Here is a 16,580-nt window from a genome sequence, read left to right as displayed (position 1 = left end):
AATAAGCGGGCTTGTGTAACATGGGCACACACATACACTCCAAGCACCGATCCCAGTCCTCAAATGCAGTATCATGAGGGTTGTGTGATAGGATGAGGGTCAGCAATGGCAATTTTCTAAATAACACATAATTCAGTTGTTATGATACTAACCCTAGGTATGGTGCACTAACTTAGGTATAGTCTATGATTCTGGTTGGTTCCTTCCACTTTTACGTGTAATATTCTTGGATGAGAAAAAGTAAAATAGTAATTCTGCCCAAATTCATATTTAAATGTAAAGAGATTTTAATGAAAATCCATAAGGGATTTTTTAAATCAAACCTGATTTATAGATTCATTGTACAATTTATCTGGAAGAGCAGCAAAATACGACTTTAAAAATGTTAAATAATGATGAGAGTAGGGTATATAAGGGCTTGATTTACAATAATGCCAATAATGAAAAGGGTTGTAAGGGTTTGGAAATAAGACGGGAAATCGTTAATGAAACAACACAAAAAACCCCGTGCAACTCATCTAAATTACTCAACTTACTAATGATTGAGGCAGAAGTGGTGGGGAGGGGAGCCAGATTTCTACAGCACACACTACACCGAACATAAAGTTAACATAGATTACAGATTTAAACTACTATTTAAAATTTGAAACCACAAAAGTGCTAGTGGAAAAAGTGGGTTCTTATTTATATAATCTTTTGATAAGAAAAGACTTTACACATGATATTAAAGGCAGAATTCATAAAAGTAAAAGATTTGCCTATATAAATAGAGAACAGATACATAAATAAGAACTACATGAAGTCCTTATTTAAGACTCCTTAAAGAAAATAAAAACTACCATTGATAACTTAGAAGAAAACAAAATCACTTTGAAAAAACATTTGCAACCTAACAAAAGATTAATGTCCTTTACATATAAAGAGCTTAGCAATCATTATGAAAAAGTATATAATAGCAGAAGAAAAGGTAGAGCAAAGTATATGAACAGGCAATTCATATAACAAAGAGCCAATAAAATACTCAGATATATTTATTAATCAAAGAATCCACAAAAGAAAATCCTATTTTTCACTTATCATACTAACAAATAAATTCTAAAATAATGCTCATCATTAGTATGATTTGGAAAACCAGCAGGTTACTGTTGTAGATATGATTAAATCATTTTTATTAAGAGAAAAAGTCACCATTGTTAAGGAGGAAAAATGATTTTTTGCTTTAAAAAGAAAGCCTACGGCCCTGGCTGGCGTAGCTCAGTGGATTGAGCGCGGGCCTGCGAACCAGAGTATCGCGGTTCGATTCCCAGTCAGGGCACGTGCCTGGGTTGCAGGCCAGTTCCCGGCAGGGGACGCATGAGCGGCAACCACACATTGATATTTCTCTCCCACTCTTTCTCCTTCCCTTCCCCTCTCTCGAAAAATAAAGAAAATATTTAAAAAAAAAAGAAAGCCTACGATGATATTAAATTTTATTAGAAACCCCAGGTCATTGTTAAGAGCAGGAAGCTGTTTACCTGGAGGACAGTTTGCATCCCTGTTGAAGGAAGGCATTCAGGTTCCCAGTTGCTGCAAGTAAGAGTCCCAGGTATGGAGGGGAAGGCTTCATCGGCCTAGAAGAAAACTCAGGATGGAATTGGACACCAACAAAATAGGGGTGATCTGAAATGAGAACAACCATAATATGATTGAAGCAAACCCGAGAAATACTTGGAAGGTCTTATCTTTGAATCAGAAACTCATTCAATAGTGAGATGGGTTATTTAACTTGTTATCATCATAGCCAGTTACTTTCATAGTCCGTCTTCACAGGAGAATTTCAAATTGCGAAACGCATCCACTTCGTAAGAAATTCAACATTTTATTTCTGGAAGGTGGTGTTAAAATGAGCAACATTAAGCACCAAATTTTCAATGGGAAGATGAATTCTGCTTTCCCAATATCTGCCTTTATCACACTTTACTAACTACAGGTCATTCTTTCTTTTAGATGGCTTCAGACCATTTTCTACAAGGTCTCCTTTCCCAAGGTAAGGGTCCCTTGGGAATGCAGCAAGTACAACTGCTTTTGTAGTCGCAGCTTTAAGTTGGGTATTAATCATAGGCAGCACCATGAAATTGAACTTGTAGCTCAGCCTACGCCAGTAACTTATCCCTTGTGATGAACAGTCTATGAGTGATAAAATGATGGCCTTTCAACATGTTCACAGTGGTTATGGCTCAAGGTGGCAAGAGTCCAAAATTTTTAAAAACCTTTTCTTCCTTGTACTTTTCTGTATTGTGTGAAGCTTTACAAGGAGCATATATTACTGGGGGGGGGGGGAATTAAGCTATTTTCATATTGAGAGTTGTGAGAATCCCCTATATGAGCAATTCAAGTTCTCCTAGATGTAATAAGAGTAAAAAACTAGCTTTTCCCCACTACTTTTAAAAAAGATTTTATTTATTTATCTTTAGAGGGGAAGGGAAGGAGAGAGGGAGAGAAACATCAGTGTATGGTTACTTCTCGTGAGTCCCCTGCTGGGAACTGGCCTGCAACCCAGGCATGTGCCCTGACTGGGAATCAAACCGTGATCCTTTGGTTCCCAGACCCATGCTCAATCCACTGAGCTACACCAGCCAGAGCCCCACTACTTTTTAAAAAATATATTTTATTGATTATGCTATTACAGTTGTACCATTTCCCCCCTTTATTCCCCTCTGCCCTGCACACCCTCTCCCACCTGCATTTCCCCCCACTTCAGTTCATGCCCATGGGTAATACATGTAAGTTCTTTGGCTTCTACATTTCCTATACTATTCTTAACCTCCCCCTGTGTATTTTCTACCTACCATTTATGCTACTTATTCTCTGTAACTTTTCCCCCTCTCTCCCCCTCCCACTCCTCCACTGATAACCCTCCATGTGATCTCCATTTCTGTGGTTCTGTTCCTGTTCTAGTTGTTTGTTTAGTTTGCTTTTGTTTTGGTTTTTTTAAGGTTTGGTTGTTAATAACTCTGCATTTGCTGTCATTTCACTGCTTATATTTTTATCTTCTTTTTCTTAGGTAAGTCCCTTTAATATTTCATATAATAAGAGCTGGGTAATGATGAATTCCTTTAACTTGACCTTATCTGGGAAGCACTTTATCTGTCCTTCCACTCTAAATGACAGCTTTGCTGGATAGAGTCATCTTGGATGTGGGCCCTTGCCTTTCATGAGTTGGAATAGTGGGCTTTCCAGCCCCTTCTTGCCTGTAAGGTCTCTTTTGAGAAATCAGCTGACAGTCTTATGGGAACTCCTTTGTAGGTGACTGTCTCCTTTTCTCTTGCTACTTTTAACATTATCTCTTTATCTTTAATCTTGTGTAATGTAATTATGATGTGCCTTGGTGTGTTCCTCCTTGGGTCCAACCTCTTTGGGACTCTGTGAGCTTCCTAAGACTTCTTTTTTTTAAAGATTTTATTTATTTATCTTTAGAGGGGAAGGGAAGGAGAGAGGGGGAGAAACATCAATGTATGGCCACCTCCCGTACATCCCCTGCTGGGAACCGGCCTGCAACCCAGGCATGTGCCCTGAATGGGAACCGAACTGCGATCCCTTTGTTCACAGGCCGGCGCTCAATCCACCGAGCCACACCAGCCAGGGCAGCTTCCTAGACTTCTTGAAACTTTATTTCCTTTGATAGATTGGGAAAATTCTCCTTCATTATTTTTTCAAATAAGTTTTCAGTTTCTTCCTCCTCCTCCTCTTCTCCTTCAGACATCCCTATAATTTGGATGTTGGAATGTTTAAAGATGTCCTGGAGGTTCCTAAGTCTCTCCTTGTTTTTTTTTTTTGTGAATTTTTGTTTCTTCATTCTGTTCTGGTTGAATGTTTCTCTCTTCCTTCTGCTCCAAACTGTTGATTTCAGTCCTGGTTTCCTTCCCATCACTGTTGGTTCCCTGTATATTTTGTTTTATTTCACTTTGGGTAGCCTTCATTTGTTCCTTCATTTTGCAACTGAGCTCAATCAGCTTTGTGAGCGTCCTGCTTACCTGTGTTTTGAACTGTGCATCTGAGAGGTTGGCTATCTCTTTGTCGCCTAGTTGTATTTTTTCTGGTGCTTTGATCTGTTCTTTCATTTGGGCCATTTTTTCCCTCTCAGCGCACCTGTTACAAAAGGGGCGGAGCCTTAGGTGTTCACCAGGGCGGGGCAACACGTCACTGCGTTGTGACGCTGTACGTGGGGAAGGGGTCAAGAGAGAATAATGGCGCTTGCTCCACTCGCTGCTAGATTTCAGTCACTATCCCTGCTACCCACAAGCAAAATGGGCCCTTCTGGTGCTGATTCCCAGGTGGGTGGGCTTGTGCACGTTCTAGGACCCTGTGTGTCTCTCCAACCAACTCTCCTGTGAGACTGGGAGTTTCTCCCGCTGCCGTCTCAACCCCCACAGGTTCTTTCAGTCAGAGGTTTGAGGCTTTATTTCCCACACTAGAACCCTGGGATGCGTGGTTTGTCTCACTCCCCAGTTGTTCCTTTTGGTTTATCTGCATGTGGACGTGAAACCGCCTGCTCCATCACCGCTGCCTTACTGTGAGTCCTCTCCATCCGGCTGCCCGTCTCAGCCCCTCCTACTGGTCTGGGTGAGTGTTTCTTCTTTAACGCCTTGGTTGTCAGACTTCCATACAGTTCAATTTTCTGTCAGTTCTGTGGGGTTTTTTTGTTTTTAAATTTGTTGTTGTCTTCTTTTGGTTGTGCAAGGAGAAACAATGTGTCTACCTACGTCTCTATCTTGGCTGGAAGTCCCTCACTACTTTTAAGAGGAATACGCTGTTTTGTAATGATAAGAATTAAGTGGGCCACATTTCCAAATCTGGGTAGAAATTTTGTAGAATTAAAAATCCCTCTTCCCAATTGGAACTCTCAAAAACTACATTTTTCCCATATTAAAAGAAAACTTCTAATTAAAGACTGGGCAACTCTTTAATCCCATAATTACTATATAGTACAGAGTATGGTAAGTGTGCTTTATTTCCTTCTTTAAAAGTCATATATATATATATATATATATATCTCAAATTGAAGATGATAAGACAAGTTTTATAGAGCGAAGTAAATGCAACTTTAAAGCTTTCAGAGAGATGCTTTATCAAATTATCTAAAAATCTAGTATGGAATTTGAAATCACAAATCCCCATCACTTACCCCTAGAGACCCTAAGCTACTTGTACAGTGGTGAGTACATGACGATTAATTGGAAATGTCCACTCTTCTAAGGTTATTTAAAGCTTAACTCTAGAAAATGGTAGCCCGTGGTGCATGCGGGCTAGTTAAATTCATTCAAACTAGTAGAGTATGTTCCAATACTCAATAGCCTCCTATGGTTAGTGGCTACCATATTGAACAAGGCAAAACATTCTATCATTGCAAGTTCTACTGGACAGTTCTGAGTCCAGAAAAACCCAGTATAGAAATGCTCTATCTCACATCTAGGAAGAAACCTCCTTTAATTAGAGGAACACTCAGGAATGAAAGCTTGTTGAGAGGAATGTCACTTTCTTTCAGGAATGTGTCTTCTGAAGAAAAGTAGAAGAGAAACCATCCACACTTAGAAAAGGAACTAAGCAATGTAGCTTTAAATTTAAGATGCAATGAGTCTTACAGCACAGCAGCTAGTGATGTCTGTGAAAGAAGCAAATCATTATTGTGCTTTTGTATTACTACAGACAGAAGCTGAGCAATGGATCATGTCATTGTCAGGGACAAAAATGTTTAAATGAATGCATCGTTGCTTTGAATCACTTTATCAAAAAAAAACCAAACAAACCCCTATGTTAATATGAGGAAAGAGACTATAAAATTTTTATTTTGATGACGTTCTATCAGTCAGATAAAGTCTTTTACATAATACTCTTAATTGCTTTGACCAAATTCTGACATTGTACTAATCTCAAGCTTTATTCTTCTTTTTAGAATTGCTGTAGTGATATAGGCATTAGTGGATATGCTTCTAAGTGGTAGCTAAGATTCAAATCTTCTGGGGAATTTTTCTTTGTGTATGTGTGTGTATGTGTGTGAGAAACAAGTGTTACGGCTCCTCGACCTTTAATATGCTTATAAATACACAGCCTGACAATTTCACAAACATGTGGATTCAGTAGGTCTGGATTGGGAACTGAGGCATTTCTTTATTATATAAAATATTATACTATATTATTATTATATTACATATAATAGTTTTTTAAATGTATTTTCCCTTACCATTTATCGCCCTTATCTCCCCTCCCCCCCACAATTCCCACACTGTTGTTCACGTCCATGAGTCCCTTGTCCTTTTTGCTTGACCTTTCCATCCCTCCAACCCTCCCCAGAGCTGTCAGCCTGCTCTGTACCTATGAGTCTGTTTCTATTTTGCTTGCTAGTTCAGTTTGTCCATTAGGTTCCACATATGAGTGAAATCATACAGTATTTGTCTCTCACTGGCTTATTTCACTTAGCATAATGTTCTCCAGGTCCATCCACGCTCTTGCAAAGGATATGACATCATTCTTTTTTTTTTTACAGGCAAGTAATATTCCATTGTGTAAATGTATCGTGGTTGTTTTATCCAGAATTTTCCTTAATAAGATGAATTCCCAGTGGTCAGCTTTTAAAAATTGCAAGGTTTTATAGCAGCTGGCTCTCGTTTTCTTTGCAACCCACATAAAATTTGAAAGTGTCCATGGGAATCTAAAACCTTATAAAGAAAGAGGCTTCTAACATTTGCAGACAGTAATGAGAAACAGAATTAACAGAGACGAGGTACTTGAACCAAGTAAACAAATAGTAATCTCATTAAGAAAGTCTCCACCCTCTCACTAACTTGCCAGTGATCCACAGGATACAATTCTAAATGATGGACATTTCCATCAGGAAAGCTATAAGAAATACATTCTCATTCTAATTCAAAAGTTTAACATGGATTGATCATCTTAAGTGGAAAGTCCGATGAAAATAAAGGAACAGTAAAATCCCACAGGGGTGGTGGCAGAAGGAGGCAATGGCCTGTTTTGGCTCCAGCCAGTCCAGGCACTAGCTGGATAGCCCCAAGCAGTTTATTTCACCTCTCTGCACACTAAGCCTCCTTCTTGGGAATAACATCCCCTGCCTTCTAAGTTACTAAGGCATGCAGAAATCCCTTGCAGGGGGTCTAGTGAGAAGCATCCAGTGAGACACACTCAATGCACATTCCTTTCCTTCTTTCAGGGTCCAGGTAACATGCTACTATGTTCAAAAAAGCCTTTGCCAACTTCAATTCTCCTCCCTGCTTGGGACTCCTGAATCAGTACCTGAACAGATTAGACACCGAAAAGGAAAAGGAATTTGAAGCAGAGGACAGTGACATGGGCTAAGATGGAGAAAGAAGAAAAGTTAGAAGAGGAATAAGCAGTCCAGGTTATCTGAAGCCTAAAGGATATAGGTTGAAAAGGTACATTCTAGAAAATGATGCTCCTATTTATAGAGTATCCTATACATACTAAGCATTCAATAAATGAGAGTGGTTGATCCAACAACTTAGTGTCGCATCGTCAGAGCCCTGTCCTCATTAGGAGTCACCACACCCTAGGACTAGGGTGACAGGAATGGGAACGCAATCCCAATGTGATCTTTCCAGAGACGGAATCGATGGGACTTGACAACTGATTACAAGTTGGGAGTACAAAGGGGAAAAAGAGCTAAATAAGTGCAATTTCAAGCACAATGGCCTAGAACAGTGGTTTTCATCCAGGGGTGCATGTGTGCCTCAGGGGCATTTGGCAATGTCTGGAGATGTTCTTGAGTGTTGTGCTTGGAGGGCAGGGCAGGGCAGGCAGTGCTACAGGCACCCAGTGGGTAGAGACCAGGGATGCTGACAAATTTCCTGCAGTGCTCAGGGTGGCGCCCACCGTAAAGAATTACCCTGCGCCAAATGTCAGAGGTGGGGAGGATGAGAAACCCTGGACAAGGAGATTGATGGAACCTTAAGAGAAATGGTCAAGCAGAAGAACTAGTTCAGAGAGCAGGTAAATTCAGTTCCAAATAAGTTCAGTTTGAAATCCTAGGAAAATAATCACATAGACGAACAGGTGAAACAGGCACCTGAAAAGGTTAAATTCAAGTTAGTTAAATGAAGTGTACATGTGTGGGTCTAGAACAGGGGTTGGGCAAACATTTCTGTAAAGAGCCAAATAGTAAATAATGTTAGGCTCTGGGGACCAGAAAGTCTCTTTCCCAACTATTCACCACTGCCATTGTAGCAGAGTAAAAGGAACCACACACAGTACATAAATTGTGCTCCAATAAAAGTACTTATGGATACTAAAATGTCATAGCATTTTTACATTTTACAATCTTATAATGTACTTTTTAAGCCATTTTAAAATGTAAAAGCCATTCCTAGATCATGACCAGTACCAAAATAGTCAGCAGGCTGAATCTGGGCTACCCGTCAAAGTCTGCCAACCCCTGGGCTAAAATGTCAAGATAGCTGGGACCGGCTATAAGGATGGGCTTACCCTGTCTTTGAAGCATTGAGTGAGAACACTGTCCTCTGTCTTGTCAATAACACATGTATAGTTTGTGCCTATGTTCCCGAAGGGTGCCCCAGCCCAGCCATGAATAACTTCGTCAGTGATCTGCCTCAACTGAAGTCCAATGTCTTTGTGCTGTGTTTGGTCTCACTAAGAACTCTGAGTGCAGTGACTGGCCCACACTTGAGCATGTAGCATGAACAATAGGGAAAGGCAGACACCAGCTGGGGGGCCAGGTCCCACACACAACAAATGTCAACACCAGTCACCAATACTGACAGGGCTTTGGGCCATTGTCCCTGAAAGGAGAGACAAGGCAGAGTGCTTACTCAACAGTGGGCTGCTACCCTTCCCAGAGTGCCTAACCTAGAAGCGGGCAAAAAGAGAAGGGGGCAGGAATGGTAAGGAAGCATACCATTGGTAGAACTGGTAGAACAATAAATATATCATATTATAGTAGGGTCATACTAATAGGCCCACAGTTATTAGGGTTACCAGCAGTCTGTTTTCTCACATACTTTATATTTAGCACACATTACTTATAATTAGTTGCATAGCTATTTCAAAGGAGAGAGGAAAAGAAAGAGACCAAACAAAAATGGGTCTCAAGTTACAGCTTCATATGTCTATAGTCAACAAAAAGATGTTAGCTCTGTTAGCTCAACACAGAAATGTTCAAAAATGAAGTGCTCACTTACTTGCCAGTTCAATGATTTCCATCCGCTCCCCATCAACATCCTGACCCACAAAACTCAAGTCACTCTGCTCAAACTGATCGATCAGGTTAGGGTTCACCTGCAGGAACAAGAAATTAAATGTCTTTGGGCAGCAGAGCAATACAGACATATCACCTTAGTCAAAGGCCCTCTCCCAACCAGGTGGGTTTTCCATTTCAGTGATGCTCTAACTCGTAATTAATGTCTATATTCAACCCCTAAAGCCAATTTTTAAATTCATGATGAATCTGAGAAATAGTCTAGTCAAATCACAGCTCTTAAATTTGAAAGGCCACCTTCTTTCACCCAAGATGAGATTCATAAAGTGGGACTGTGACATAGACATTTTGACTTTGGACATTGAGATCAGCTATTTATAGCCATTCTCATATTTGCGTCTTGCTTTGAGTTATGTATAAAATTAACGGTCTCTCCCCAAATCACGAATCTGCTTGAAGATTGAAACAATCTTACTTACCTTGTGACTAACCCCAATGCTTTCCTTACATACAGTTACATAAAACCTCTAAAATGAAGGTTAGAGCAAGTTTTCTACTAAAATACTACTTATAGCCCTGGCCAGTGTGGCTCAGTGGATTGAGGACCAGCCTGTGAACCAAAGGATGGCCAGTTCAATTCCCAGTCAGGACCCATGCCAGGGTTGTGGGCCAGATCCCCAGTTGGAGGCTTGTGAGAGGCAACCACACATTGATGTTTCTCTCCCTCTCTTTCTCCCTCCCTTCCTCTCTCTAAAAACAAATAAATAAAACCTTAAAAAATATTGCTTACAATTCGATGACCTTGCCAATGGCCCTTTCCTTCATTCATTTCATCACTAGCTTTTCCCCAAACTTCAGCCTCTCCTTCACAAAAAGCACTTCATCTAAAACCAAAGCAGGGTCCCCCATCCTTCTCCATCTTAACCACATATGCTTTTCTTTTCTTCTCTTTAATTTTTTAAAATATTTTATTTATTTATCTTTAGAGGGGAAGGGAAGGAGAGAGGGAGAGAAATATCAATGTATGGTTGCCTTTCGTGCGTCCCCTGCTGGGAACTGGCCTGCAGGGAACCGGCCTGCAACCCAGGCGTGTGCCCTGACTGGGAACCTAACCGTGATTGTCTGGTTCGCAGGCCCGCGCTCAATCCACTGAGCTATGCCAGCCAGGGCTTATTTTCTTTTTTAACATTAGGTTAATTCTCAAATTTGTAACCTTTTTTATTAAACAGTTTCATTGAGATATAATTCGTATGTCTTACAATTCACCCATTAAAACTGTACGACTCAGTGGTTTTTAGTGTATTCACATAGGATTCGACCATCCCCACAATCCAAAATATACCCTGTACTCTTTAACCATCATCTTCCCCACCTCATCACCCATCAGCCCTAGCAACCACTTATCTACATTCTTTCTCTTTAGATTTGCTTATTCTAGGCACTTCATGTTAATGGAATCACACAGTATGTGTTCTTTTGTGACTGGTTTCTTTCACTTAGCATGTTTTCTAGGTTCATCTATGATGTAGTATGTACCAACATTTCATCTTTTTTTTTAAAAGATTTTATTTATTTATCTTTAGAGGGGAAGGGAAGGGGAGAAAAAGAGAAATATCAATGTATGGTTTCCCCTTGTGGGTCCCCTGCTGGGAACTGGCCTCCAACCCAGGCATGTGCCCTGACTGGGAATCAAACTGCGATCCTTTGGTTCACAGGCCCGTGCTCAATCCACTGACCTACACCAGCCAGGGCCATTTTATCTCTTTTTATTGTCAAATAATATTCCATTGTATGGATATCCCACAGTTCATTTGTCATTCATTTGTTGATAGACATTTTTGTTGCTTCCACTTTTTTTGGCTATTATGAATAATGCTGCTATAACCATTTGTGTACAAGTTTTGTGTGGATGTATGTTTTCATTTCTCTTGGTTAATTTCATAGAAGTGGAATTGCTAGGTTGAATAGTAAGTTCAACCTTTTCAGGAACTGTCAGACTCTTTTCCAAAGCTGCTCCACCATTTTCTATTCCCACCAGCAACATATGAGAGTTCCAATTACTCTACATCCTCATCAACACTTGTTATTATCCATCTTTTGATTGTAGCCATCCTAATGCATGTGAAGTGGTATCTCTTTGTGGTTTTGATTTGCATTTCCCTGATGATGAGTGATGTCTATCTAGATCCCTTGCCATTATTTATTCTTAAGTTCTAAGAATTTTTTATATGGTCTAGATACACGTGGCTTGCCTGATACATTATTTAATCTATAATTATTTGTATTTGTTATGTTATTTTTGTCTTCTCTGATTAGAATGTAAGCTCCCCAATAGGAGAAAGACCATGTGTGTCTTTGCTACTTTCACTGTCATTGCATATTTTTTAAAGATTTTTTTAAAATTTATTTATCTTCAGAGGGGAAGGGAAGGAGAGAGGGAGAGAAATATCAATGTATGGTTGCCTCTCATGGGTCCCCCACTGGGAACTGGCCTGCAACCCAGGCATGTGCCCTGACTGAGAATCAAACCATGATTGTTTGGTTTGCAGGCCCGCGCTCAATCCACTGAGCTACAACAGCCAGGGCTTGTCATTGCATATGATATACAAAATAAGTATGAAGGAATGAATGACCATACTATTGTGTACATGGTAGTTCTTATACCTTCTAGCCGCCACTTAGGCAAAGCAGATCAATAGTTTTTGCCCCACTTGTAGGGCCAGTTCCTGATGGAAATAACACCAAAAATGGCCTGTACTCAGCAAGTGATTTTCTATCGTTGGTAGCCTACTCAGCACCAATTCCCAATGGTCCTCCCTCAAAACAGAACCCTGGGCTTGATCTGGTATCTACTCTACACCCACATAGCCCATGGGACTCCATCTCCCCTACTCTTTTCCAGGGGCCCACTTGTAATCACTGGGGTTCATTGAACTAAACCTCTGTATTCCACAGTAATTCAGTGTGAAAGCATACCTCATACCGATGTCTGTGTCTTTCTTCCACAAAAGGAACATCACCATACAGTTTCCCTGTAACGATTCAAGAGTGAAATTAATATTGGAGTAATTGGCTTTGGAACCACACCCATGGCATACGTGTGGGGAAAGTCTCTTTGATTTCTATCAGAGGCCTAAAAATAAACTAGACTGCAGATAGTAATCTAGAGTTTCTTCTCTTATAAAACGGGACAGCAATGGCTTCTTTGAAACCCTGAAGCAATTCTCAAGTAAGCCATCACATGGCATAATGGGAAGCCTGCCGTTATGCCAATCCCCCGTGGACTACAGCAGATGTGCCCTCCTTTTACACACCTACCTGCAGTACTCAAAGACGGAGTAACAATTACACCATTGCTTCTATGCAGATTCATAACAAGGCTCATTTTACAAAAGAAAAAAAATAAAATCAAAGGAAGAAAAACGAAACCAAAAAAAAAATTTGTCCAGAGCCCTGCCATGCTGGTAGCACAGAACGGCTTTGAGCCCAGGTCTCCTCCCACCTGACCCTGAGCTTTTTCCACTACATGCTTTCACATGGTACTAGCCACATTGCTTCACACACCACCTTAAAAACATGCCTGTACTTTGCCTTGGCCAGGTGGCTCAGTTGGTTGGAGCATCAACCCGTACACCAAAAGGGTACATGTTTGATTCCCAGTCAGGGCACATACCTAGATTGTGGGTTTGATCCCCAGTCGGGACACTTATGGGAGACAACCAATTAATGTTTCTCTCTCACTTTCTCTGTCCCTTTCTCTAAAAAAATCAACAAAAACATATCCTTGGGTGAGGATTTAAAATACCTATGTGCCTGTCCTTTTTGAACTCTAAAAGTCAACCTCTAAGAAGTTACCCCAGAAACAAGGACAAAGATGTAACCACGAATATGCGCACTGCTGCGTTACTTCACAGAAAACAACTGGAAACAAGCTGAGCATCAGGAATAAAGGACTGCTGGATTAAATGATCACGTTTGTACCAAGGTTCTTAACTAGGAGTGTGTGGCTGAGAGTCACATGCGGGGCTTATTAAACATGCCTCTCTTGCTCTGGCTGGTGTGGCTCAGTGGGTTGAGCGCCAGCCTGCAAACCAAAGGGTTTGCTGGTTGGATTACGGGTCTAGAGCACCCGACTGGGTTGCAGGCCAGGTTCCTGGTGGGGGGCACACAGGAGGCAACCGCACATTAATATTTATCTCCCTTTCTTTTCCTCCCATGCTTTCCCTCTGTCTAAAAATAAATAAAATATTTTTTAAAAAAATGCCTCTCTCTGCGTGCGCTGCAGCATCTTGGGCGTGACTTATTTTGGCAATAGGCATGGCAATCAGTGGGATGGCCAGTGACCACAGTGTCAAGTCCATCACCAGACACCTCTGAGGAACAGGCCCTACTGGAGCAAGTGGACAAGCAGGATACCCTGCATGCTGAGTGGCTTATAGCACAGGGACAGTAGGAGGGGCCAAGGACAATTCCCTCAGCAACAGCCCTCAGGATGCAGACACCAGGCACACAGCCAGGGGACAAGAGGACCTGCCAGCAGTGCTGGAACACATCATCAGACCCCAGCAGAATTGGGAGAGCAGTGCTCAATTCAACAGGCAGGAGATAGCGCACTCTCCCAGATGTCATAAAGCTGGGGAACAGGATGTTTCTACTAAGAGAGACCAAATGCCTGGTGTCTGGTTTGAGATTTTGACTTGCAAATGGGTTGTATTCTCATATGACTAGTATGCTCAATTACCATGACTGAACTTCTATTTGCAATTCTGTCCATATAGACTGAGCTCCCTGCTGATGATGTTAATGGCAGTGAGTATTTAGGTATGCGTTTTAGGGAAAAAAAACAAACAAACAAACAAACAGGGATGGGGGGGTAGGAAACTCCTTTGAGAGAATTCAAGCATGCCACGGAAAGGGGGGTCATTTGAGACAGAGCCTTGGTACTCAAACTATCAGTTCATAAAAACTAAAGGAAAAATAAACATAGCACGGTAATGCCCGGTTGGAAAAAGTGGAAGCACATCTGTCATCATGAAGTTATAGGAAAAAGCAGCTGAAAGATTTGGACCCGATTTTGAGAGCATTCTGACTCCCTTATGACCTCTGACTGTGACTGACCTTTTCTCCCTTAGTCCAAAATCTCTTCTCCTTTTCCTTCATTACAACAGATGACTTAGCAAATTCAATAACAGAGCCTGCCAATATTAACAGAAATGGTGAGGAAAATGGGAAAAATCTACAAATTACGATATGAGAAATTAAACTTCAAGTCATTAGGACTAGCATGATATCATGTGAACTTTGAAACTGCATCATGACCTACACCTTGCTGTCTGGCTTAAGGCAAGCACTGTGTTTGCTAAGATATCTCAGGTGACAGAAGAGGGAGGAGGTACAGTGGCTCTGGAGCCAGACTGCCTGCCTTTAAATTCCACTACACTGCCCTGGCTGCCATAGCTCAGTGGATTGAGCACGGGCTGCAAACCGAAGGGTCATAGGTTTGATTCCCAGTCAGGGCACATGCCTGGGTTGTGGGCCAGGTCCCCCAGTAGGAGGCATATGAGAGGCAACCACACATTGCTATTTCACTCCTTCTCTTCCCCTCTCTCTAAACATGAGTAAATAAAATCTTTTTTAAAAAGGTGAAAATTTATTTAAAAAAAAGTTAAACCATTTAAAATAAACAAACAAACAAATAAATAAATTTCACCACACCACCTAATGGATGTGTGGCTTGGGCAAAGGACTTTACCTCTCTGCCTCAGCTTCCTCATCTGTAAAATGGGGGTTATGACAGTCTTTAGTTCATAAGGCTGTTGGAAGGATTAAATACGGTAAATGAAAATATGCGAAGTGCTAGAACAGTAAGTAAACCATGAGATTGCTATTGTTTTTTTTTTTAAGATTTTATTTATTTATCTTTAGAGGGGAAGGGGGGAAGGAGAGAGGGAGAGAAACATCAATGTATGGTTGCCTTTCACGGGTCCCCTGCTGGGAACTGGCCTGCAGGTTCTGCCTGCAACCCCAGTATGTGCCCTGACTGGGAATCGAACCGCGATTGTCTGGTTCGCAGGCCCGTGCTCAATCCACTGAGCTACACCAGCCAGGGCCGAGATTGCTATTGTTATCTCTACACTGTGAAATCCAAACAGAAGAACTAAAGCTCTACAAGACAACAAACAACATAGGGACCTATCGCCACAATTCTTGAGACAAGTGCCTAGCCCATAATAGGTACTCAATAACTATCTGTTGAACAAATGAAGCATTTATAGATATATTACATGGTATATAATGAAACATGTTTTCAGGCCTTTGGAAATGTTATTTTCCACATTCAAAATCTATCTTGATCACTTATAAATCTGTAAAGAATGAACTTACAAAATTAATCCATCCCCTGTCCAATGGGGGAAAAAAATAAAGTTTCCTTTAATACCTTATGCTGAGAATCAACTCAGAATGTTATCAGTTCAGTTTTATTTGAAAACATCTTCAAAAACAAAATAAAACAAAGAATGTTCCTTCCAGGACTCTGGCACCAGGGATTCTGATTTGGTTACTCTCAGGACAGTGCCAGACGTGTAGGTTTTTACAGAGCTCCAGGAGTGACTCCCCCACGTATTCCTGGTGAAGAACCACCAATCTACATTGTCACCAAATGTGCTCTATAGGAGGATGACAGTCTGGCAAGGTGCTAGATACTGTTGAATGGAGAGTGTATCTCAGTGTGTAGTAAAAAGACTGAGGGGTAAAAACACCGCGTCCTTATTATGAGTGGTTCTCCAGATGGATTTATTGAGTACACCTGCCATGCTGTAATCCTAGGCACTGGGTCTTCCTTTTCTGTCCTAGTCTTTTTGGAGCCAAAATAAACTGCAACAGATATTAACTGCACATAAACTCAATGTTCACTTAAGAAGCAACTGTCAGCAAAGCTTTAGAGACAGAGAAGTGATAGAGGTCTTAGGACCTATGAAATACTGCCAATGTAGGCAACAAGGCACCAATAATGCACATAACAGGGTTATCAGAAACAATCACTGTTTGCCAAACTCCACCATTTCTTTCTCAAATGTGCTACTGGGTAGATTCTGTCTCAGACATAATATGTCTTTAACTCATTAATGGTTCTGCCCACCCCCACCTCTGTGTTAGTAATTCTGGCAACTGAATCTGAATTATTCCTCCTTTTCAGAGTCAAAAATTTCCCTCCAAAAAGCTATACAGGCTAAAAGATAGAAGGAATCCAAATGTCCGTGGCAGATGACAATCTGAAGAGGCTGCCTGGGGTGCAGATTTTCAGTATATCTGGGCTTACACAGTCTTGGCAGATAAACATTTTAAATTTTTCAAT

General features: G+C 41.0%; 1 protein-coding gene across 1 annotated transcript in view; it reads right to left on the bottom strand.

Moving 5' to 3' along the window:
- CTPS2 (CTP synthase 2) overlaps positions 1-16,580 on the bottom strand; it is a 100,924-nt gene that overhangs the window by 13,834 nt on the left and 70,510 nt on the right. The window contains exons 15-17 of the mRNA XM_037157461.2: positions 12,200-12,255; positions 9,207-9,303; positions 1,515-1,659 (exon numbers count right to left, since the gene is read on the bottom strand). Coding sequence (XP_037013356.2) covers positions 1,515-1,659; positions 9,207-9,303; positions 12,200-12,255 — 298 coding nt within the window. The remainder of the gene's footprint in view (positions 1-1,514; positions 1,660-9,206; positions 9,304-12,199; positions 12,256-16,580) is intronic.

The sequence above is a fragment of the Artibeus jamaicensis genome, unplaced genomic scaffold, assembly GCF_021234435.1.
Source record: "Artibeus jamaicensis isolate MK-2021 breed Jamaican fruit bat unplaced genomic scaffold, CSHL_Jam_final scaffold_1283, whole genome shotgun sequence".
NCBI classification, from domain to species: Eukaryota; Metazoa; Chordata; class Mammalia; order Chiroptera; family Phyllostomidae; genus Artibeus; species Artibeus jamaicensis.
This window is presented reverse-complemented; position numbering and strand designations above follow the sequence as displayed.